We start from the raw sequence: 24,308 nt of genomic DNA, 5'->3' as shown, positions 1-24,308 counted from the left end.
GAAGCATTTGGAGCCCTTGTACACATGTTGATCATCCAGGTGACAAAGTCTTTGGGGGTTCAGTTCCTCTAGGGCTTAGGCCGGACCGTTTGACACCAGAGACATTACCAAATAAGCTAGTGGCATCCTTGTGGGTGAAATGTCAATGAAGTTCCCACCTGCTTGGGGGCGTTAGCTTGATGGTGGGAAACATTTAGGCCAAGTGTCAATGAGCCGTCACATGGAGCGGTCTGACGTGGGAGACGTGGTGGCATCTCGGTAATATCTTCTCAATGAAAGACGTTTAAATTAATATAGATAGTTTCAGGGGTGGAATCAAAATGTATCATGATTTGTGTTAAGTGGCACTTTCTCAAAACAGACAGTATTAATTGTAGGGACATGATGGAAACGATACTTGTAATCAAGTATGATTACAAGTTTGATTATTGGGTAAAATCAAAGGCAAAAACCTTCTCTAAACCAGAGACTAGAGGAAGTGCACACACATACCACGTGAATGTAATTAAGTCATGTTGAAAGTTAACAACTGCAATTATATCCAGCTAAGCGTCATTCCTGTAGTGCCTGTACGTCTACAAAGACAGAGAAGATGACATCTTAACAATGGAAAGCCAAGTTGCGGTGTGTTTGGATAACAGATAAGATAAACTATCAGTACACACACATTCTGCTGCATATCTCTCGGCCGCTGCTCACTTTTATTGTATTAGAAGGTGTGTTTGGCTAACGGAACTACCAGTACACTACTGCTGAGTACCTTTCAGCAGCTTGCTTTTAATTGTTGTGTTGTGTGTTCGGCCCATTATTTGCACACACTATCGGTTCTAAGTTGGCTCACTTTTATTGCTTTGTAAAGTGTGTTTGGCTACCTACTAACAGCTAACGGAACTACCAGTACACGCTGCTTTACAGTACCAGTCAAAGGTTTGGACACACCTTCTCATTCAATGGTTTTTCTATATATATATATATATTTTTTTTTTTCTACATTGTAGATTAATATTGAAGACATCCAAACTATGAAGAAACACATATGGAATTATGTGGTAAACAAACAAATGCTCAACAAACCAGAATATGTTTTATATTTTAGATTCTTCAAAGTAGTTGAATGAGAAGGTGTGTCCAAACTTTTGACTGGTACTGTACTTCTCCGCAACTCAGCTGCTGCTACGCCTGCAGACAGCGTGATGATTTTAATTTACTTTTTGGCAAGAAATGAAATGTCTATACAACCATTGGTGGTAGGTCAATTAAGGGTTGTATTAATTAAATCACACAATACAGACGTGGTCCTTGCAAACACACATGGCGGAGATCTGAACTATACTGAGTGTAATTAATAATAGTAATAAATATTTGAGAGAAAAACGTTAATATTAGAAATAAAGAAATCTTAAGACACATGCTCCAAAGAAAAAAACGTTTATTTGTAATCTATATAGAAATGATGCAATGTGCATCTCAAAAGGGGACAACTGTGAGACAAAAATACTTTGGTACACTTGAATCTCCAAGATTTTAACAGACAAAGCAGCACGTTACTGTGGTGGCTACTGCACATGCTTCAGATTTTGTATCTTACTGTGCAAGTTGTTGAATTATTGAACAAAATTCTAAATTTAATGGTGCATTTTGAGCGAGCAGAGGATGCCATTGCTTCAATGAATAATGCACGCTGAAAAATGTAATCCTGGCTCACAACGTTATTAATATTTAGAAAACAAATTACGTTTGAGTTTTCAGTAAAATGGTGATGGTATTCATATGATGTACAGTATAAAATTGTTACAAAAAGGCATATGTGATTTACAAACAATTCAAATTCTACAGTATAAATGCCTAAAAACCGAACATTAGGAACTAGAATCCAGTGGTAGTTCTGCAGAGCGCATCTGCTATTGTAATGAGCACAATGGAGAGAGCGTTCAGGATGTTAAGATAAAAGGTCTTTTTTTTTTTTACTTTTAAAGTGATCTTCTCACAGATTCTTTCTAAGAATATTTGATGTCAGATTTCTACTCTATTTCGTAATTGTCTTATTACCCAGACAACTAGATACTGTATGTCAAAGTTTACAATATCAAAAAGTTAGAAGCTAAAAATATTTCCTCCTGAAATTTGTTGCAAATGCAACTCCACATACCTTGCAACAGTCAAAACAAATACTACAATAAAAGGTGGAACGACATATAAAGTGCAAAGAGAGGTTTCAATAAATGCACTGGGACTGACTATAATAGTCACACAGGCTGTGTACAAATACTCTAAAAATGCCACTTCCCTTTTCTCCTTACTTCCTCTTGCTTAACTGTTTTTTTCTTTTTTCTTATATAGTCTCTGTTTTTGAGGATGGATCTTTTGAATGCATTTCTCACAGTATTTGGCCAAGGCCTTGTTCAACTTGTAACTTAAAGGATGTCAAGCAAAGATTAACTCTATACACTGCATATTGCCACTTAACGTGATATGAATTTGTACTCTGAGAAACGTTGGTGGCTCACTTACATTCATTTTCACTGCAGGGATGAACGACAACAACAACATATTAGAAGTTAGTTTGGGCAACGAGACTGCCACAATCACGTGAGGGTGTTTAGACGTCATCTACCTTTCTACGTGGTTAATTGCTCGTTTAGTTTACTGAATTTATGTGAAATGAGAATTTCTTCTATTTCACCAAAATAAAAAGAAAGCAAATTCCTCATCTCTTCTCCGGAATCAACAGAATGGTAGTAAACATTGAACATTTTTTTCTATCTCAAAATACTGCCTTATCTCAGATCAGTGCCAACTACAGCAATAACAATTGTAACATCATCAATATCGATATAGTAAAAAATAAAAAAAAATACAAGAGACAAAAAACCCCATTACAACAGTAATATATAACTCTCCTCATAGAAATCAGACCAGATTTTCTCTAACGTGAATATATTTGACGATGTAAACCTACCATTATCAAAGTTAGCAAATATGATAATAACACAGAAAGCACATCAATCTTAATCCTCTCACAGAGAGCGCTCACATCGTTGTTTCTACAATGGTGTGGGTGGGCTTCATCAAGCCATTGTTCCCGTTTGGGTTTAGGGGCTGTGTCAGCTCGCTGGGCGTCAGGTTGTACTCTTTCGGGCGAGAGCTCACGCCTGACTTCGCTGGGGCTGCCACCTTTTTAATCCTCTGAGGGAAGGAAATGAAAGATTACCATAATGATCATCACAAACTGGTGTCAGTTTTAAGGCTGAACATGCTCAGCAATCAGATTTTAAATGTAAAAACAAGATTTGTATTTGTAATGTACAAAAAAATAAATGCTTTTGCCGAGACTTGGTAAGATGCCTGGCAACCTCATGGTTACAACTAACTTTCAAGCTAATCTGCTAGCGTGTTTTCTACACTATTGGCCGAAGGTTTGACAATGGTTTATGATAAAAAAAAAAATGGTTCAATGGACACATTTCAGTGGAAAATAATGATAGAAAATTATATTTGTTGTCTCATAATTACAACGGCATTGAGCTAATGTTAGCTAATATTTGCGTGAGATTGTTGTAACAAGTAAATTAAAAAAGAGAAAATGTGTTAATTTGTGAGCTTTAGAGGTGCTGGTTGGTGGATTTTCCTACTTTCAGACAGAGCCAGGCTAGCTCTTTAAGCTAAGCTAACCATCTCCTAGATCAAACTTCATATTTAGGGTACCTGTAAACGAGTGACATCAACTACCTCTTGGCAAAAACACAAATAAACGCATTCCCCTTAATATCTGTTTCTTTAAAAGTACTAAAAGATTGAGCTCACCTCGATCAGGGATCCCTCAGACTGTAAGATCTTGATGACCATCACCATGGGGATGCAGATCATGGAAGACAGGGCCAAACACCAGCCTATACCGATGGCCCAGTCCGGGTACTCATACACCTTGTTATAGGTCAAGGGCTTGTACTTCACCAGGGAGAAGACAAAGCAGCCCTTGGGGAACAAACACATACTTCTATTAGCACAAGTTGTACTTTTCTCTCTGACTTTGAGAAGTTCAAACATCAACATTTGTCACACGTCGTCAACAATATCTTGTCGGAGACATTACAGTAAAGCTTCCGCTGATCTCTCACCATGCAGAGGACAGGAGTGATTACGGTCCAGCTCCATTTCATCCATGCGTTTGGTCTGTAGCCAATCATATCCTCAACGCCATCGTAGAAATTATCCACTCCTATCCAAAACAAAGAATAACATGAGTGTTAGCATATATACATATATATATATATATATTCATATACTTGCAAGAACTGTACATAAGATATCAGCAGTCTGTACTATTCCAGTGTTATTGTTTTGTTATTGCAGAATGACTCAAAAAAGGAAATAAGCCTCTTATCTCTGGTGTCTGCCCTTAACTGCAGTATATATCCACTGGGTCACATACAATATACTGTTTAAAGTATAAACAGTCTGGCTTTGTTAGGTATCACTGACTCACGAGGTCATCATTTATCAGTGTTTATGGTAGCGATATGGTTTATGGTTGCGAACTGTGTGTTTTTATGGCATCATTAAGTCGGGTGTGTGTGCTGTACTGATGTTTGTTATTATGCTTCTTTGTTAACAATAAGTTCTTCTGTTCTGTTTTTAGTTCTTTTTATAACATCTGGCGAGGGACTACAAATACAAAAAGGACCTTTGTTATGCTGCTACAATAGCATCTTTTGTAAAGACGACAAACAACAGCTTCGAGAAGTCGTTCCAAACTTTTTTGACCTGTAATAGGTTGCATATGTCTACTGGCAGTGAGTGCTTCAACCAAAGAGTGATGTTCCCTTCTTATGTTGTATATTTGAATCATTTTTAAGAGTCCTGAAGAGGTAAAAGTCTTCAGAACTCCACAAGAGATATAGAAATATTTGAGAAAAAACTGAAATAAATATCTTATTTTGTGTAGGAGATATTTACTTTTTATTTGATAATCTGTTCAAGCCCTTGGAATGAACTAGATCAGCACCATTTAAAGTTCAATAAGTTCAATAATTCGTAAACATTGTGTAGATAAGCAACTTGCACATTTTTTTCTGTGAAGCAGCACTTTGAATTGAAAAGGACTGTTGTTTAAAGGACAATATTTGTTTTTTTATAAAGGAATAGACTTCAGTCTGAAAATGTGTACTCAGAGAAAATGTTGGAACTGTGTTTAAAAAGGCTATTTTTGGATTATTGAGGAAATATTGACCATAAACAACATTTCTGGGTAAAACTGAATGGGACAATTGACTGAAGATGAGTCGAGTTAACTTCTTATGTTTGCCTGAATATTTTATTTGAAGTATTGTTCAGATTTTTATTCCTGTCATGGTGTTGTTGCCTGTGAATGTTGTGATAGTGGTAGTGATACAGAGTTAGTGGGTGGCGACCAGTTCCAAGTAGCAGTAATGAGTAGGAAAGAGAAATTAAATATCATGGATTTTCTGAGCTCCTTAACCAGTGGCCATTTGCAAGAAAGACCAAAACGCCCTATGGGTATGTGGTTTACACAGGGAAAAGAGGCCATTGTCCATGCAACATTATTGTATATTTCTCCAAAAATAACCAAATAAAAGAAAAAATGAAATCATGGCTATCACTGCCTTTCTTTGCTCTGGTTCAAAAACAACAACAACAAAAAAGCCTACTTATGAAACCGCAGGTGCCCACATTGTGACCCAGTCCACAAACCTAAACACTAATTAGACATAAATATACTAAAGTGGAAAATAACACTATAAGCTAATCAAATAACTAGCAAAAGAAAAACCCATCTAATCTCAATAAAGCAAACATCTGGAATTATCAATCAAATACTACTTATTATGATTAAAACAACAACTACATTCAGCCTCACAGTCACAAATGTATACACATAGTGGTTGCACGTTTGGCAGATGCATAATTTCTTGCAATAAGCAGAATGAAGTGGCTTTGCAATAATAGTAACCGAGTTTATTTGTGGAAGATGCAGCGTTGCTTTCGTTCAAATACGGCATTTTTGTTTTTTCTCATTAGTTTAAAAGTTCTTCCTGCATTAATAAAACTAGGATGTAATGGGGTGGGAGGAAACCCTGGATAGCCAATCACAATCCAACACCCCCCCTCCCCTCCCCCACTGCTCCCCCTCTTGCAGTTAAAGTTATTTACTACTGACGTGGGAAGAACCACAAGGACACCTTTGTTTACCACCAAAAGACATCATTTGTGCCTTTTTATTGGGTTTTTTCCTCAACTATTCAGGATCATTAATTTGAAAAACGACACACATGTCACATAAAAAAAAAAATCGCCTCCACTTACCATAAACCCAGGCTACAGCGATGCATTCAAAGAATGCAACCCACAGAAGGCACACACCACTGGCTGCATAGTAGTCAAAGAGTTGAAACACATACATGCCACCCTGGAAAGGAGAGAAAAGAGAAGGGAAAGACACATTAATTCTCTCTGTGATGTGTGTCCTACTAAAGAAAGTCACACATAGATGGAGGAGGGTATTTAAGCAGAGCGGGTGGTGGGGTGTTGATGCCCAAGAATGCTGGCGCCCAACCAATAAAGGCAGAGTTCAACAGGTGCCGAGACGCCATTGAAGCACGGTTAACTGCTAAACGGAAAAAACGGCGTTCCAAATTGTTCCATTCACGCACACACACACACATGGTGACGTGAGCGGTGATTGTGGACAGGAGGCCATATTTGGTGGTAACAATGAGGCAGCCGACGGTGGAGAGTGGAAAGTCTGTGGCGTTATCTCTGCAGTTGATCCGAATGCACCGACTCCCTGTCTCCTTTTTTTTTTCTGAGGAGGAGGACGTTAATGAAGTGACTGCTTGGTGAACTTACTTTCGTTACCATGGCGAGCCCCAGGAGATAGCTGCCGAAACACATCATAGCTATGAAGATCTCTCGCCGGTAACCCTTCCTGAGGAAGGCCGGATACAGATCCACGATGGAGGTGATCTGTCCTTCCACTTCAACAAACTGTGGGGGGGGGGGGGGACAAAAGCAACTATTAAGTTCTCAGAGGAGGGAGAGGAAAATAAAAAAGAAAAAGTGTCTTTCTGTGTTTCCATGCAGCTCTTGTTTTGCCTCCACAAACCAGTGATTAGAGAATGAGAGCTGTCTTTGTTGAGCCGTAATGAGAATTTAAACAGGGCTCCTCTCTGCAGCGCTGGTTTGTTGCTACCAAGACACAACAGAAACGAAACAACAGTGCATCACTGTCCCTTGTCTTGCTCCCCTGTGTCTCCTCGTTGCCTCACAGGCTGCAAAATCGTTCCTATTCACAAAGAACACGCTTCTTTGTCATGGCAAAAAAAAAATGAATGAATTTTATGATCAAGAAACGCTCCCACACACGCATACAAACACACACTGTAACTGGCAGCATTTCTCTAATGGAAATAGCCTCATGTGTATTTACATCGGCTCAAATTTAGAGCCTGATCTCGCAGTTTGGTGAGAGGTGTGCAGGACTGAGTTAGCACGGGAGTAGAATTACACTTGGGAGGCAGGAAATGTGAGATGGCCGGCGAATCCCTCTGGTGCACACTTGTGTGTTGTCTACACAGATTATCTTGTCTTAAATCAAAGCTCTGCCTCCCATCCAAAGCTAAGAAGCTTGCGTCCAAGCTATTATAAGGACTCCTGCTAACTAAATGTTTGGCTTTTGACAGCTATCGACTTCTAGAAAACTTAATTTGTGGCGTTACAGGGCATTAAAAGGGATATAATCCTCACACAGTGCAGTCCAGAGTAATAGTAAAACGCCTTTGTGGGATCTCTTATCTGATTGCTAGAGTTTTGGTAAATTTTGTAAAAAGAAGAAAAATAAGATTTAATGAAATCTTAAGTGAAGAGGTAGAATGAAACACCAAAGTATTGTTTGCATTTTGCACAACCATGTCATGTGCAAGTGCCTTCATCATTTCAAGAGTTGATTGTAAAAATAAAAGTTATTTGCACTTTATTTTGATTTTACGCAGCGATCGTGAAGGTACTGACCTGGCTGTCGAGGCCCAGGAGCAGCAGCATGATGAAGAAGAGGATGGCCCATAGGGTCGGCATCGGCATCATGGACACGGCTTTCGGGTAGGCGATGAAGGCCAGACCGGGACCTGGAGGGAGGACATAACGGGGGGGGTGGGGAGAAGGGGAGAAGGACAGGATTAATATTTCTATCTGATTTAAAGCTTGGACGACATAAAGGGGATTGGAAAAATAAAAAATGCAAAGATTGAGCTACTGGAAATAATCTACAAGATCTATATTTATATAACAATAGTAATGTTAATGTTGTTTTAATAATCATATTGATATTATTATGTACTTTGGCAATATATGTTTTTTTACTTTCATGCCAATAAAGCCACATTAAATAGAAATCAATATGTCCAACAATTTAAAGACATGTGTTTATTCTTTGTTGTCTGTGTGTTGAGTTGCTATGAGGAAAAAAAGTGTTTTTTTCATGCTTCAGTGTTGCTGCAGGAAATATCAACAAACAATTCAGCTCTGAATATTGTCTCTTTTGCATTGAACATATTACATAACTGCCTTCTGTTTATTCTGTATAAACACACCCAGACCATTCTACTGCACATGCTATTCATTAGATTCTGTTCATACTGCTGCTTTACATTTTGTATATCCTTTGGTATAAATCAAATTTAACTCTGTATGCACTTTTTGCTACTGGTTGCATTATCTGGCAAGATCCTCATCTGCATTTCTGGTACTTACTGTGAGCAATAACAATAAAGTGGAAGCTAGACTAAGCAAAGCAGATGAGGACTGCTGCAAAGCAATAAAACATATCAACATGATAATAATAGCAGCATGAGGCACAAAGTCAGCAATCACATTAATTAGTGCCTCAATTGAACATCTGAGCAAAATTATTATTTCAACATAAGAAAAAAATTAATTAATGAATTTTGGTGTGATTGAAAATCTTGTATGTACACGCTAACATGCTATAACAGAATGTGTTGTCATTATTATACACTTTGTAGTTTGATTATGTTCAAGTTGCAGTCTTAAAAGAAAGCAAGAGTTTAATTTGAAAAGTGAACAGAGTGAGAATGCAGAAAGAAGACGCATCTCCTCGAAAGTCCACATAGAGTGTAAAAAGGAAGGGTGGGAAAAAAACAGAACCGGTGGCGTCCACCTCAGGAGATCCACGGCTTGTTAACAGAAACTGGGCTTACAGTGCAGTGCTGGTCAGAAATATCACAGTCAGGGTGCCAGTGCACATACAGTAGAGTACATTCAGTACGGTGCCAATCTTCTTAGCAATGTCCCCTGGTCAAAAAGAAGTGAAGCTACTTAATGACGTGAGCAAGTTGCTGTAATGACGAGGAGCTCTTTGACACCGCCGTTCATTGTGTAGCTAAAAACAAGTGGCACCAATGCCATGCCATGTGGTGCACCGGATTTCACACTGAAGTAACAATTCTGTTTCTTTTGAGGGTTTAATTCAAGGAGTGTGCCATTGCCGATACCTCTACATTTCAGCATCATCGTTCGCGAGACTTGACTCACTTTTTCCCCAACGTTATTTAAAATTTCGAGTGCTCTTTTGATAAGTTTCCAATTGTCTTTTTTATTGTTGTTGTTGTTGTTGTTGTTGATGTTTCGTTTGGCAACAGCGCCCACCATCACTGCTGCCATCAACCTTGGACCCTCGTACCTGACTCTGCCACATCGGCAATGTCCACCCCTTGTTCTTGTGCCATGAAGCCCAGGACGGAAAATATTGCGAAGCCAGACACAAAACTGGTACCGCTGTTGAGGCCTCCCAGCAGCAAACAGTCCCTATGTCACACATATGTCATGGAGGTTGTTAATGAACACAGGCGGAACCGAAGTTCCCATTTTCTTTTCACCAACCGTCTCTGACACGAGTTGCTGTCACTACTACAGTCCCACTCTCTCCCCCCACCGCCCCCCCAGCGGAAACACAACTCACCTGTAGCAATTGTATTTGTACTTGTTGTAGCTCCCCAGTGACGTCATGGCTCCCAGGCAAATGGCGTAGGAGAAGAAAATCTGGGTTCCCGCATCGATCCACACCTGAGGAGACAGAGGAAGAGACGAGTTTTAAAGTGTTTTCCGGAATAGAATTTTAAAGCATACAGAGTGGTTTATTGTGTTACATTTGTTATTGTAATGAATTTGTTAAGTTGCCTTTATTTTTGATATTCCTCATGCTTTTACTTTGAAAAGGTATTGGACGCAGATTACGGAAGGAAATTGAAAGAAAAGGGTAAACAGCACAGTAACGTTAACCAAATTAAAAAAACACGGAAGATGACCAATATATAAGGACGACCTGGGAGAGAATAATTGCAGTGTAGCTCCATTCGAGAGGACAACAAGGTTATTATTTGCATTTATTTGTATCTAAACGTCCAATAATGTGAGTTTAGCTTGTGTTAAGTCTTACGTTGGTCGATTAAATTAACGGAAAACAGAATAAACTGCGTTAGATCTTCAGGCAGGCTTATGCTTGTGACTGTTATGCTAAATACATTTTGTCATGAGATCCTTTCTCTTTAGCTGATCAAATTTAAGAGTGACCGCTTACACCGAGAAGGCAAAAATGTTATTAAACAGGCAATTACTGTTTTTTTGTCCACTTCGGAGCAGCAGACACAAGTTGTGAACACAACACTGACAACCCCCTTTAAAGGCTTCGGGTTGATAAACTTGATAAACTTGCAAGAGTACACTAGATTAAAAAATGATCCAATGGAAAAACCCATCCCAGTGTTGTCAACTCTTTTGCGGTGTCAAGTTAGAACAAGCTTGTGGAACAAAATTCCAGTATTGTTTATTTAGAGTCGTGCTTCTGGCAACATGATGAATGTAAGTCCAATATTTACTGTACTTTTTGCTCTGTTTTGGGTCTCTACCAACTCCTGAAGGAAATATCTGCCTCTTTAGTAGCTAAATGCTTCACTGTGTTCACCAGCTATTGTCTATCTGTGTCTGTCTGAGTAGCTGAGGAACAGGTGGTGTACGGTCAGTGGGTTTCCAGAGAATTTTTACTGAAAGCAGCCGCCCACTGCGGTGGAAAACAACACTGATGGGAGCGGCGAGACGAAACCAAAACAGTAAAAGGTGCAGACCAGAAAACCAAACGCTGAAAGATGCTTTAAGCTGAGAAAAGCGGAGTTGAGTCATAATTCCCTTTGGGAACGATTGACTGCTTTTACACTTAAGTAGTCATGTAACCCATTGCTAATATAAAAATATTGATACCATTAATTAAATAGAGCAATTTAATAACAGTTACCACAATTTTCTACATTAGCAAAGCTTCTACAAAGGCTCCAAAACAGAGAGTATATTCATATTGAATGCACACATAGCTCTTGAGCAGTGGATAAACGGCAAAATGTCATTCATTTTATCTAAAACATCATGAACAACATGCGCTCTATGATGCATAATCAAATCACATACACATGGGGGCTAGCCGATCATAATATACCAGCTTGGTTTTGATAATAATCCAATCACTTATGAGAAAATTTGAGTTACGTTACAAAAGAACAAAAGAAAAGTATTTAGAGAGTTAGATGAGAAGATTGATAGCACTTCAATCTCTTTCTGTTAGATATCAAGCTAGAGGCAGCAGCCAGTTAGCTTAGCTTAGCATAAAGAATGGAAACATGGGCAAACAGCTAGCCTGTCATAATTGGCATACAGAAATTAGAGTGGTATACATTTTCTCATTCAACTGTCAGCAAGATATAGACTACAACGAGGCTGTGAAGGCGGACTAGTCGGGGTGATGACTTTTAGTTGCTCACTTTGCCACTCCTTAGCAACCACCTTTTTTCAAAACACTTTAACAAAACAAAACCACAGACCTTATTTAGGCATTTAACCAAAAAGACTTAAACTTTGGGAACAGGAAGTGCAAGATCGCTGACTCATTTCCTGTTTTTAGGTCTCATTCCTGCAGCACTCCATAACAGAAGAAGAGGAAAAGAAGAGTTCTTGATCCTACCTCTGGGTCTTGTAGGCGGGTCAGGTTTGGGTAAAGGTAGAATTTGATCCCCTCAGATGCCCCAGGCAGGGTCACTCCACGCACCAACAGCACAATCAGCATCACAAATGGGAAAGTTGCTGTTATGTAGACCACCTAGACAGGACCATGGAAAGATTAGCCAAAATACTGAGCAGCAGTCACACACTTATGACTTATCATCCTAAAAATAGAATGGGACAAAAACTACTTCCTTTAAGAAGTTCTCATTTCTAACTTGTGTTTTTCTGACTGCAGGTCAAAAGAAACATTGTTCTTGTTGTTCAGAAAACAATCTCCCTCTAATGTCTGAAGTATTTTAACATAACACTCACAGTATTTTGTAATTGTTTTCAACGAGAGTGCTTTTGCTTTGTTGACCACCTTGCTTTTTTCCGCTCATGCCCCTTACTTTTTTGCAGGAGCACCATGGTGGCCTCGAGTGGAAAACGCCCAACGTAATTTGTATTTTCTTCTCATTGTTGTGACTTTTCCTAGATACCTGATGTTATATATGACTTTATATAAGAAGTTACCATGATCTTAACACCAAAACAGTGGGAGACAAATAAGTGTGGCACTTGGGATTTCTGGTAACTATTAACTTTGAGGTAGCGTACAGTTCATGGGTTTTGACAAACTAACATCAGCACTCATTCCGTGGTTGCCTAGCAACAATAACAGAAAAAAGTCAGATTTTACTCTTTCCTCTCTTTGGAAGTCTGATTCGAAAGAAGTGCCTGTCAATGTCTAGAACTTACCTATGAAACCATCTCCTTAACATACTTAGACATTCTGGCACATTGATTCAAATTCAATATACCTAGAGCAGCCTTTTCAAAATACTCTCGTCCATAAACTTCCATTTCAACGTCAATGTGATCCTGAACTGACCCGATTTTTGGGAGCTCTCATAGAAAGCCAAGTAGTTAATTCTCCTAAACAAAAAACTCTTTCTCTCCATCCCCCATGTGCTCTCCATGACTGGAAAATCAGTCAACTGTTTTCCAGATTTTTCCAGGTAACTTTGGAAACCTGATATCGCTGCCTACCAACATCATGATGAGGGTTTGAGATGCATGCCCACTAGAGCATGATGCTGTGCATTACACTTCATAAAGGCTTCTCACTTGCTGAATCACAATTTGGTTTAAGATGAATCATTTTCATGCACAACAATCCCAACGATGCACCTTGCGCAATACGTAAAAAAGACAAAATTTTCCACTCAGAGCTCCTGTTGTTGGCTCTGGCCCATTTTTTGACAGAGACAGAAAGAAGGCTAAGGAGCGGTGTTCATTGTTTAACAGCCGACAGTGAGTCTGGCCAACAAGAAAACTTAAAGGACAGCGCAGAAGCTCGTCTCTCTAAATCAACCAAATTAACTGCTTTTCAAGCATGTGGCTCTGCTCCAAGCAACAGTAAAACAAAAAAAAGAAGACGTAAAGGCCAAACAGCATCCAGGCAACACAATAAGTAACAGGACGCGTCTCAGGTTTAGAAACTCACTTTCCCCGTGGACTTGACTCCCTTCCAGATGCAGAAGAAGCAGATGATCCAGACTGCGAGGAGACACAGGGCCAGGTCCCACTTAACGGGCCCGATGTCCTCGATCCCACTGGAGATGCTCAGGACGTTGTGTCTGAAGAAGAGACAGAGAAGCACAACGGCTTAACGGCAGTTTGTGGGGCTCGAAACAGAAATCATGCACATTTTCAAACACACCTAAAGATCATGTGACAACCGTGACAAGGACAATAAAAGTGGAAATCAAACAGACACATGATTTAGCCTGTGTTGTTCTCCTGCTCTGGCCTTCTGAAGAGAAAGCTTCAAGGCTTTAACATTGACGTGTCTAATGCTGCATAAATATTTCCAGGGACAGTTATCTGCAAATTCAAACATGTAACAAAGCAAACTGGCACGAAAAAGACAACTTCAGTCAAAGTTTGTGGAGCTGCGTTTAAAGTTAAACAGACGTCAGAGCGCATTAGACTTCTGCACTTTGATGTTTTCTCCAGTGAAACTGAATATTTGATTGATGTACAGCACCAAGAGGGACTTAAATCACAAAGTAAGCTGTGCTGTTTTTGTATTCATTTTGCCTGTTCAAACACGTTTACGCAAGCAAGATAAAGAGGCAGTGTTACTTTAGTATATTCCTGTGTGTGTGTGTGTGTGTGTGTGTGTGTGTGTGTGTGTGTGTGTGTGTGTGTGTGTGTGTGTGTGTGTGTGTGTGGCATGCTGTCAGTGAATACTCACTCCCAGAACTCGGTGACGGGGGAGGTGAAGTTTGTAATGTTGGCTGCGAGCCAGAGGGTCTTGTTCCTGCGGACCGTGTCCTCTATACAGAATTCTGTGTTCCAGGCCTGCTTGCATTTGGCCCAGGGGAGTTCCGACTGAAAGCTATGAAACAGATAGTAGAGTCCCCAGGCCAAGATCACAATGTAGTAGACGTTCAGCAGGGACACGATCACCACGGAGGCGTAACCGATACCTGGAGAGGCGACAGGAAAGAAGGCAGATTTTCAGCTCCAGATATATCATCTAAGACAGAGTTATGATGTCTGTTTTGTTTATTATGAAGCTTTTATGTTTCTGGTCAAATGATGAATGAAAGTCCACTCTCTTTTAGCTCTGATTTTGGTCTCCACTAACTCCCAAAGGATTATTCTGTGAGGTTCTGTCACTACGACAGAACCTAGTTTTGTCTGACCTTGAGTTGTTTAACTTCTTGCCTTGCTCATAAACGTCATATAAGAAGTGGACGTTGTCCCATTGACGTAACCCATTGGTTAGTGGACTGAGGTTTTGAAGCCTCAAGTTCGGCATGTTGGCCGTCGCCATCTTGGTTTTTGCAACCAGAGATGACACGAGAGGGGTGGAGCTAAGTACAACCAAACATTTTTAGGTGACCAAAAATGTAACAATTAACTTTTATGAAGTGAAAACACACATGTGAAAGGGTTAAAGTTGGAAGCTGAAAACATGGAAAACTTTGTGGTAGCCACCTGTCAATCACAATGTAGCCCCGCCCTAAAGTACACTCTTCTTTATGGTCTATTTGACTTTAAATGGAGCATCATTTACTAAATGAACATCATGCTGTATTGAAGAAGACTTGAAACTAGAGATTGAGACCATAAACTCATGTTTACAATGTTTACTGAGGGAATAAATCAAGAGAGAAGTAGAGTCATTTTCTCATAGACTTCTAGACAACCAGAGGAGTCGCCCCCTGGTGGACATTAGAGAGAATGCAGCTTTAAGACACTTCTGCCTTCTAAGAACAGGATGTTGGTGTACTTCTGACTACACCCATGACTGATACTGGGTATAGATTTTCAGCCAGGTGGTAAATAACTCTTTACATGACGGCTTTGTGTGAGTCAAAGATTTTGGCTGAACAACTTTAAAAGCCATCACAAACACAATAACAAGCTAACTCTTCAGCCACTCAAAGAATGGAAACCATCCTGAGCTGGACTCCGCTGTCTACTGTTCTAATGTCCTTAGTGTTTTAACGCTATCTTTAGATGACTTTGCCACGAACGTGGACACAGAAATCCCCGGTACTCTCCCAGTGCTCATGGGTATTTTTAAACTCATCATCTCCGTCGCCCCCACCCGCCTCCTTCCCACATACCGAATGCAAACTGATGGACAAGTCAATGCCGTGACAGGTGTGTGTGTGTGTGTGTGTGTGTATGTGTATGTGAAGGCGAAGAAGGGAGGGGGACAATGAGGAGGTCTGTGATTGGCCAGATTTGCAGCCACATGTGCTGCAGCAGATGGATGGACAGCAGCCTCAGCGCTCCGTGAATAGCGAGAGACCGTCAGCAGCTGCTAGAGATCCGGTAAAGAAACGGCTTCCTGTGATTTGCGAGAGCATCACGGAGGCAGCTGAAAGCATCGGGGCGTCAACGCTCGTCTCCATCCGTCACTCACAAGGTGGAGGGTAGCAATGAACTTGGGAGTGCCTTAAAAGTATCAGTAGCTCACTGGTGACCTCGGGTCGAGAGGACCCACGACCCTGACGACGCAATCGGGGTATTTTATAACACAAACATCCTTTTAAGTTTAGACTAAACGAACTGTCAACAAAATAACATCGTGTTTTTCATGCAGACCAGCTGTTCCCATTGCTGGGTAACTTTGTTTTGCTGGTTTCCACGGCAACCAAGAATTTATCAATCATATATTTATACATTCTTTATATTTACAACTATTTTTTTTTAACTTTAATCCCGCCTACTATTTTCGTTGATCTTTCTAGCTTTGTTGTCCTTGTCCCTTGCTGTTATTTCTATGTATATTCATCCTTACATGTCCAGGACAAAAACATACATTTACAAATCCCTGCACAACTCTTCACGTTAAATCGACACTAAACACTTTAATAACATATTCATTTTAACATATTCTTGTATTGTTTGTTTTTTAGTCATATTCTATTGTAAATTTTGATATTTTTTATTAGAACTATGTCTTTAACTTTTGCACTGTTTATTGTCATGCACCAATCACCGAGATTCATCCAAATTCATTGTGCGTGCAAACACGCTCGGCAATGAAATGTTTCTGATTCGGATTCTTACTTTGGCAGCTTGATAAAGTCTGACAGCCAGTAACCCTGGCTAAGGAATGGACCAATTAGGATTTCTTTCTCCACTTTGACTTGTGTTTTTGTATTTTTTGTCATAACCTTTTTGTCATAATGCTACTGAGAAATATTTCAGCCAAATTTACTACTTATACATATACCAATAAAGCTGATTCTGAAACTACGTGTTCAGTCCTCTTTATATTCCCGCTTTACTGTGTCGAGTAATTTCATTCACATAACTAAAAGCAGCTTAATGAAGTAAAAGGGAGGGGAATGATGCAAAATGTTGAATACTGATGAAAACTGGACTAAAACAGGAAGAACATCAGGGCAGGATTCTTGTTTGGTGCAAATGATGCTTTTGCTCAGCGTTAAATATTGGATGATCTTGTAAAGGGATGATGTGAGCTTCAATGCAGAGCCACTTGTGAATACTTGCAGGGTTTACGTGCTGGGACTGACCTGTGAAGATGGGGCAGAGCTTGGCCCAGCAGGTGATCCCTCCTTCAGAGGTGTACTGGCCCAGAGCGACCTCCAGGAAGAACACCGGCAGGCCGCCGCCGAACAGGAAGATGAAGTAAGGGATGAGAAACGCACCTGGGGGGCAGATGCAGAAAAGTAAGACATCTTTAAACAAACACCAGATCACAAATTATTGGCTTATCGCTCTGTGGTGAATCTACGACCTACCTCCACCATTTTTATAACAGAGATAAGGGAACCGCCAGACGTTCCCTAATCCGACAAAGCCTCCGGCCACGGACAGGACAAAGTCGAGCTTACTGGCCCACTTCTCCCTCTGAGGGGCCTTTCCTTCGGCCTCGTCCTCGGGCCGCGTTCCAGGGCTCTTCCCCGGTGAAGGTTTCAGGGTGTCCTTGTGAAAGTCCTTCAAGCATTGGAGCTTCTCTTTTTGTGCCATGCTTGAAAAAAATAAAATAAAAAAAAGGACAAGTTAAGATGGAGAGAGACAAAGACAAACAGGGAGACAGAGGTGAGCGGGATAAGACACAGAGAGGGCGGAGCCTAAAGGGAGATAATGCCGTCTCCTGGTGGCGTTACAGCATGCTGTGTAGGCGCTGAGTACATGATACAAAGAACTTTGTCGCTAATCTCGCTAATCGGAACGACTGATGCACGGAGGTCATTCAGACAAGAGGGTTGTTTTTGAAACAAACTTCACAGCTTTTAACAAGGAATACCCACTGTGTCTCAATCATTCATTCTATCTGTGGAATAAACATATTTATTTTATATGATAGATTCAGATTATATAGGTAAAACATCACCCAAAGTTTTATGTTTTTATTTTATTTATTTATTTATTTATTTATTTATTTCTTCAGTCATTGATTTATAAAAAATGTTTTTATTGTTTTATCTTACTCCTGCTTAATTGACCAATTAATACAATTAGTCGAACTTTTTCGATTTCTCTTTCACCTGAATGTACCTTTTACGTAACCTTTGACCCTATAACTTTTTGCAAATCAATAAACAAAACAGGACAACCACCCTGGCGACAGCATGTGCACATTCACATTTAGACTATAGCTCTCTGCTTTCCAACTTTTACTCTCTCTGTATCTTTCGGCCCAGAGGGGGGCTCATTGTCACTGAAGGAAAAAGGAAGGGAATGTTTGGACGCCATACACGTCCTTTTAAAACCTCGGCTGACCCGTGGGGGGGAAAGTTTTCTCTTTTGCTTTCTCTCCTGCAAACAAATCAGCAACAAGTTGGCCCTCCTTAGTCCAGATTTAGCGACGCAGATATCCCTCTGCATTCCCAAAGCCTCCGGCTGCTGCTCTCAAGACGATACAACAGCTTAAGTTCACTTGAGTATTTGCACTGTAACCCGCCTTTCCAAGAAAGACAGGATTTGCTAATACAGATAGAGGTGTCTGATTTCCACTGCATGAGCCGAAGAGGAGAAAAGAAACCCCTAATAGGGACTGGAATAACTGTGCAGGACGTGCCAAGTCTGTGACCTAAGCTCCCAGCTGGCAAATAATAAAGAACAAAAAGAGGGACAATGAAAAAAAGCTGTAATTAATTGTAAGATACAGGATTAATTGAAAAAGGGGGGGGGGAATAGGAGCAACTTCACATACTTTCCCCTTTCAATCCTGCAGGACCCCAAAATAAAAATACATTTAGAATGCAATATTTGTCGAAGAACAAAAAAGCTTCCAAATGATTTGCCCAAAGTTTGGATCTCATTGAAAAACGAACACATAAAAAAACAGGGGGGGGGGGGGGGGTTTGCCTGAAGCAGGGACATTTTTTATTTAGTTTCTTATCAAATTCTACACTAACAAGAAGACTCCTCAAGCGCTCACATTCCTATCGGGAACTACGCTTCTCATCACCTCATCAACACTTCATAAACACTCCCCCCCCCCCCCCACACACACACACACACACCCCACTCGCATGTGTGCACACTGTGTGCCGTCATTTTCCAGGATTTCTCTCTTCCTGTTATGCATGACAAGTCAACTTGAACCGCTTTCCATTCTCAGACCGCCTTACATAACTGGATCAGTTCACTCTGCTTCTCATCCTGTTTTCTCTCTCTCTCTTTATCTCTTCCCCACCCCCCTTTTCCCTCCCCCTCATCTGCTTAGCGTATGCTTTCACCTGCCTGCGTGGTGTTAGGAGGCCAGATAAGACTTAAGACAAACCTGTCCTTGAGATTTAAACCAGACACACATGAATGCCTTCAGCATCTTAAACGAAAAAAACCTCATTTATCAGTCAAATCCTGTCAACATAAATCACAAAGGACAGAAATGTAATCTACATGCAGCTCTATCCTTCCATTTATCTAACCTTTAAACACACACACATCCACAGAACAATACAACTTCCTTTCATTTGATTATTTTAAATCCATGCATGCAGAAAAAAAAATTGCAAACCCTTTCAGAAATAAAGAAAAAAAAAATTCTCTTTCCAGCAAAGAAGTTTAGAAAAACTTACATTTCCTTCATGGCTGCGATTATGTATAGAGTTCCTCTCTCTCAGCTGTCACCATCCCTCTGTACTGAATGCCTTTATGCCAACACGAGTCACAAGAAGTGGAGCTGACAGTGGAGGAGGACACACCTCCTTTGGCTAAGGACCACTAAATCCAAAGTGGAGATTGGACGCTGCCTTGCCGTGACAAACCAACTCAGGTACCAACGTGGGAGACTGTAAATTTCCACTTCCAACTACTCCCTCCCCACAACCATACACACACAGCCAAGTAGTGTGGAGGGGGTGAGTAGTTCTATATGTTGGAGACACAGGGGCAAGTCGGAGAACCGGTCCAACACTGCGGTTTGGCTCTCAGTTCAGATCTTGAAGGCAGCGCTGACAGTTTAACCACTTCTTGTTTTTCATTTTTTTTCATACAGCACTTAAATATGAAGCTCTGTTTCACGTGGAGCCTTCTTTATAACGACATCAAGCCCCTCTCCCAAAGCATCCATGTGTGAAAAAACTATTTTTAATTCACGCTGCGATAAATCACAGACATATTTCGGAATCACCCCCCCCTCGTCCGTTCTTTGTCATGACATGTGGTTTGTTATCTGCCAAATGTAAACGAGTACAGTATCAGCGTATAACAACTCCTAATAAGGCCTGGCGTCTCTTACTCTCTCTCTCTCTCTCTCTCTCTCTTTCTTTATGCTGGTCTGTTTGGACACAATTCACTGCTCTGAGGGCTCACAATGGTGGGACAAGTGCCAGCATGCAGGAGTCAATAAAAAAGAATTATTATTTATTATGTTTATGTTTTAAAGATCAGTTATAAGCAAGATTAAGAGCAGTATGGTGGTTTGCCAGTTTGTGAAAAAATACAATTTGCAGGTGTTTATCCCTTCTGTTTGGTAAATATTCATTTTTTAAATGTTGGTAAGCCATAATGGGGTTTGCATTTTCTAATAAAGTTAAAGACATAGTTCTTTCTAATAAGGAAAAATGTTTATTCAACGTATGAAGTGTGTGATTTTGGACGCAACTTGGCCATGTGATGCCACTTTAGTTATTTTTCTCCATTCTTTAGAAATAAATAGAGAAAAGGGCATAATAAAAAAAAGTATTCAATTAAAGCTCCATCGTCAATTCTAATCAAATCAAGTGCCAGCATGCAGGAGTCAATAAAAAGAATTATTCTGCAGGATTTAAAAGGGAGGTGGTGGTGGGGGGGGGGGTGGGGGGGGCAGGGGTCAAAGATCAGCTGATGACAAGTTGTCGTTCAAACACACAAACACACATAAACCTTTTGACACCTCGTAGCTTTCCATGATCCATAATCTATCATGTTTTGTCATGCCATGTATACTATTTAGGGTTGCATAACCTTTGACTGGCGCCGTCTGATCTATTGTGCGAGAAAACACAGGATCTGTAGGCAGAGAGACAGCGAGTTTCATGTAGATCGTCTCATGAGATCAGACAGAGTTCCTCTTAACGGTGTGTGTGTGTGTGTGTGTGTGTGGGGGGGGGGGTTTTGTTGTTGCATACCATTAATTACCATTCCATAACATGCATACCATTATGATCTCAAACCGGCTCTGTACTTGTGTTTTTTGGAAATTAACATTCTGTTCTTACTGAGAATTCTGGTTGTGCAGGGACGCACGCCCATGTCAATCATTCATACACCGCTTTAGGTGGAAACTAAAACAAGTTGAGTCTTGAATCACAAGAGATAAATGACAGGCTACTTTTGCAGACTCTCCATTAAAGAATACATATAAGGGCTGGGTAATATGGAGAAAATCATTTATCACGGTATTTTATACATTGTAGAATTGTGCATTCTTAAAATATTTACTATATTTTCAAACAGTAATCATCAGAAATGTGCATATAATGGATGAGATGATAAAGACAGATAATATAACAGTCTGGCAAGTTCAGAAAATGACATCACTTTACTGTTATGCTGCGTTTAAAACCAGGAAAAGACAATTAATATAATTATTATTATTATTGCATGAATTCACTCATCCATTCATTTAATCAGTGGATGGCTTGTGGATGTGGAGGGTGACACACACACACACACACACACACACACACACACACACACACACACACACACACACACACACACACACACACACACACACACACACACACACACACACACACACACACACACACACAATGTCACTGTGAAGTCGGGGCTGCATTTGAACGCATCACAGCAGACCCTCCAGAAAATGATCAAAGAGAAACGAGCAGTCAGGTCTTATCAGCTACAAACACAGGAAACAGGGTTCAAAGGGCCAAAGCAAAGGTTTTTTTTTTTTTTCAAACAATATTTGCTTAAGTTTTTTTTTTTTTTTTTGTTAAAGCAGGAGGTTAAAACGACAGGATTCTCTTTTTATTATAGCAGAAGCCTTATGGGAATAATCGGGACACAGCATCATATCAAAAGAGATAAATCTGCTTTGTTTATGTCAGATAATAAAACAAACCAGCTGTGCCTGATGTTCAAATATGTAATCAACATGCAGGGTTTAAAAAAAAAAAAAGCTCCATAATAAAAGATTTCTCTTAAAACCGGATTTTTATTATAGTAGTTTTTTGTTTTTTTTAATCCATCGAGAGCTTAATTAATAAAAACAGCATTAACCATCGTTCAGTGGCTCGATAGGGAAAGAAGAAGCTGGATTACCTGTCCTCGTGTTTTACTGAGCAGCCTGTTGTTCCTCTTGCGTTTTCACGCTGAGTGAAACAATTTAATATCAGTTTGAGTGGAAAATCACCAGCTTCTCCATGCAACTACTCCTTAAAGCGACAGCCTCCCTCCGACCGCCTCCACCTGATCCCCAGTCAGCCTGCCACTGCAAAGAGAAGCCAATCACCGCTCACAGAACCATCTCATGCATTTAGATATGCATTAAAGTTCACTTGTGACATTTGCAAATGAAGTGCAAAAGTGTCATTTGGCAGATTTGTTCAATATGGAGTCTGATATTTGGCTGAAAATCTAAATAGTTCCAGAAAATACTCAAATAATTCTGATACTTGTTTCTGATGAGATGAAACTAATGGATGTATTAATGGTTAATTATGTTTTAAAGTTAAGTTATAAGCAAGATTAAGAGCAGTATGGTGGGTTGCCAGTTTGTGAAAAAATACAATTTGCAGGTGTTTATCCCTTCTGTTTGGTAAATATTCATTTTTTAAATGTTGGTAAGCCATAATGGGGTTTGCATTTTCTAATAAAGTTAAAGACATAGTTCTTTCTAATAAGTAAAAATGCTTATTCAACGTATGAAGTGTGTGATTTTGGACGCAACTTGGCCATGTGATGCCACTTTAGTTATTTTTCTCCATTCTTTAGAAATAAATAGAGAAAAGGGCATAATAAAAAAAAGTATTCAATTAAAGCTCCATCGTCAATTCTAATCAAATCAAATGATAGCGTGCTGATATGCTACTTTGTTTCATATCCCCATTTAGCAGTCATTGTGAATTTAGCTCCAAGCACCAATGTGCACAAGTACAGCCTGACAGAGCTGCTAGCATTGCTGTAGACTCTTAACCTGCCAAGGGGAGATTTTACAACCTGGCAACCCAAAAGTTGCTATTATTTGTAGTTCTGCTCTACAAAGTGTTACAAAAAAAAAATCAACCATTATTAAAGCCATTGGTTGCAATTTATAAAGGTTGCCTAATAAAAAGTGGTAGCTTAATTTTATGCAAAATTCAAATCAATTTCTATTTATGTATTTGCATCTAACACTATATATTACAAAAGGCAAACTGCAGAGTGATAATATGAAAAAAATATATATTTTCATCCAGTGCAGCCGAACAGATGAATGTAGATTATCTCTTATGTCTGCAAGACGTGTGCATAAAGTTCTTAATCTGGAGCATCAGCCATGCCAAACAAACAGATGGTGTGGCTGTTTTTTTACGTCAAGTATTGCAGGTAAAGTATCAAGATGGTGGCCATTAATACCAACCACACAGAGAGTTTATTAGCCATCATTGTTTGAACAGATACACCTTTGACACCTCTTAGCTTTGCATGACGCCATAATCCAGTTCTCCTTAACAAAGTACTTAAAAACAAACCTTCTCTGATTGAGTATTGTGTTTTTTTTTAGGTACACCACATGTCAATCATTCTTACACCGGATAGGGTGGAGACGGATGTGGGTTAAATGCAAGATAAATGTCCTAGTGCATCAGAGCTATTTGGCAGACTCTCTGTTGATTAGTTTTTCAATTAACTTGTTTTTTTTAATATATATTGAGTTAGATAGAAAAGTATTACATTGTGCAATTTTATGGAAAATAAACCACAATCAAATAAAGCTAGAGGAAAGGACAGAGTGTTTTGTTTTTGTTCTCTATTTCTATGCCGTGTATGCTTCTTCTTGCACACTTCCTCATTAGCCTTGGAAGCAACATTTCATGTCGTTGTTTTAAAGCAAAGTTTGTTTGAAAGCCACCGGGTCCCCTCGAGTTTCAGTGATGGTTTTTTCTCCCTGCAGAGAACAAAAGCTCTGTCAGCAGGACAACCGCTTTCTGATGCCTGAGGGTGAAACGGCCAGGAAACAGGAAAGTAACTGAAAAAAAACAGAAACCTGCAAGTTTGGACGCTCACTGTTTGTAACTGTGACAGAA

At 39.8% G+C, this 24,308-nt stretch overlaps 1 protein-coding gene across 2 annotated transcripts; it reads right to left on the bottom strand.

The window, feature by feature from the left end:
* Positions 1 to 1,412: 1,412 nt before the first annotated feature.
* Positions 1,413 to 22,477, bottom strand: slc6a6a (solute carrier family 6 member 6a). Of its 2 annotated transcripts, none has more exons than XM_054609541.1 (14): positions 22,342 to 22,477; positions 17,358 to 17,587; positions 17,130 to 17,264; positions 14,324 to 14,558; positions 13,571 to 13,703; positions 12,044 to 12,178; positions 9,995 to 10,098; positions 9,716 to 9,840; positions 8,029 to 8,141; positions 6,868 to 7,005; positions 6,325 to 6,427; positions 4,119 to 4,219; positions 3,805 to 3,975; positions 1,413 to 3,186 (listed from the first exon to the last, which is right to left on the bottom strand). In XM_054609541.1, exons 2-14 carry the CDS (start codon positions 17,584 to 17,586, stop codon positions 3,031 to 3,033), a joined length of 1,878 nt encoding a protein of 625 aa, XP_054465516.1. In that variant the 5' UTR covers position 17,587; positions 22,342 to 22,477; the 3' UTR covers positions 1,413 to 3,030. The 2 variants fall into 2 exon arrangements, with proteins under 2 accessions (XP_054465516.1, XP_054465515.1); XM_054609540.1 differs by lacking the exon at positions 22,342 to 22,477 and adding an exon at positions 19,647 to 19,699.
* Between the last annotated feature and the right edge of the window lie 1,831 nt (positions 22,478 to 24,308).

The sequence above is a fragment of the Anoplopoma fimbria genome, chromosome 12 (assembly GCF_027596085.1).
Source record: "Anoplopoma fimbria isolate UVic2021 breed Golden Eagle Sablefish chromosome 12, Afim_UVic_2022, whole genome shotgun sequence".
NCBI lineage: Eukaryota > Metazoa > Chordata > Actinopteri > Perciformes > Anoplopomatidae > Anoplopoma > Anoplopoma fimbria.
The sequence above is the reverse complement of the archived record's forward strand: the minus strand, read 5'-3'. Positions and strand labels throughout refer to the sequence as shown.

Bases quoted from the DNA above. Each gene is read 5' to 3' on its own strand.
- slc6a6a (XM_054609540.1), bottom strand. The intron at 9,841-9,994 runs GTGAGTTGTGTT...TGTGTGACATAG, and splicing joins TACAAATACAATTGCTACAG to GGACTGTTTGCTGCTGGGAG. The intron at 8,142-9,715 runs GTACGAGGGTCC...TCCTCCCTCCAG, and splicing joins TGCCGATGTGGCAGAGTCAG to GTCCCGGTCTGGCCTTCATC.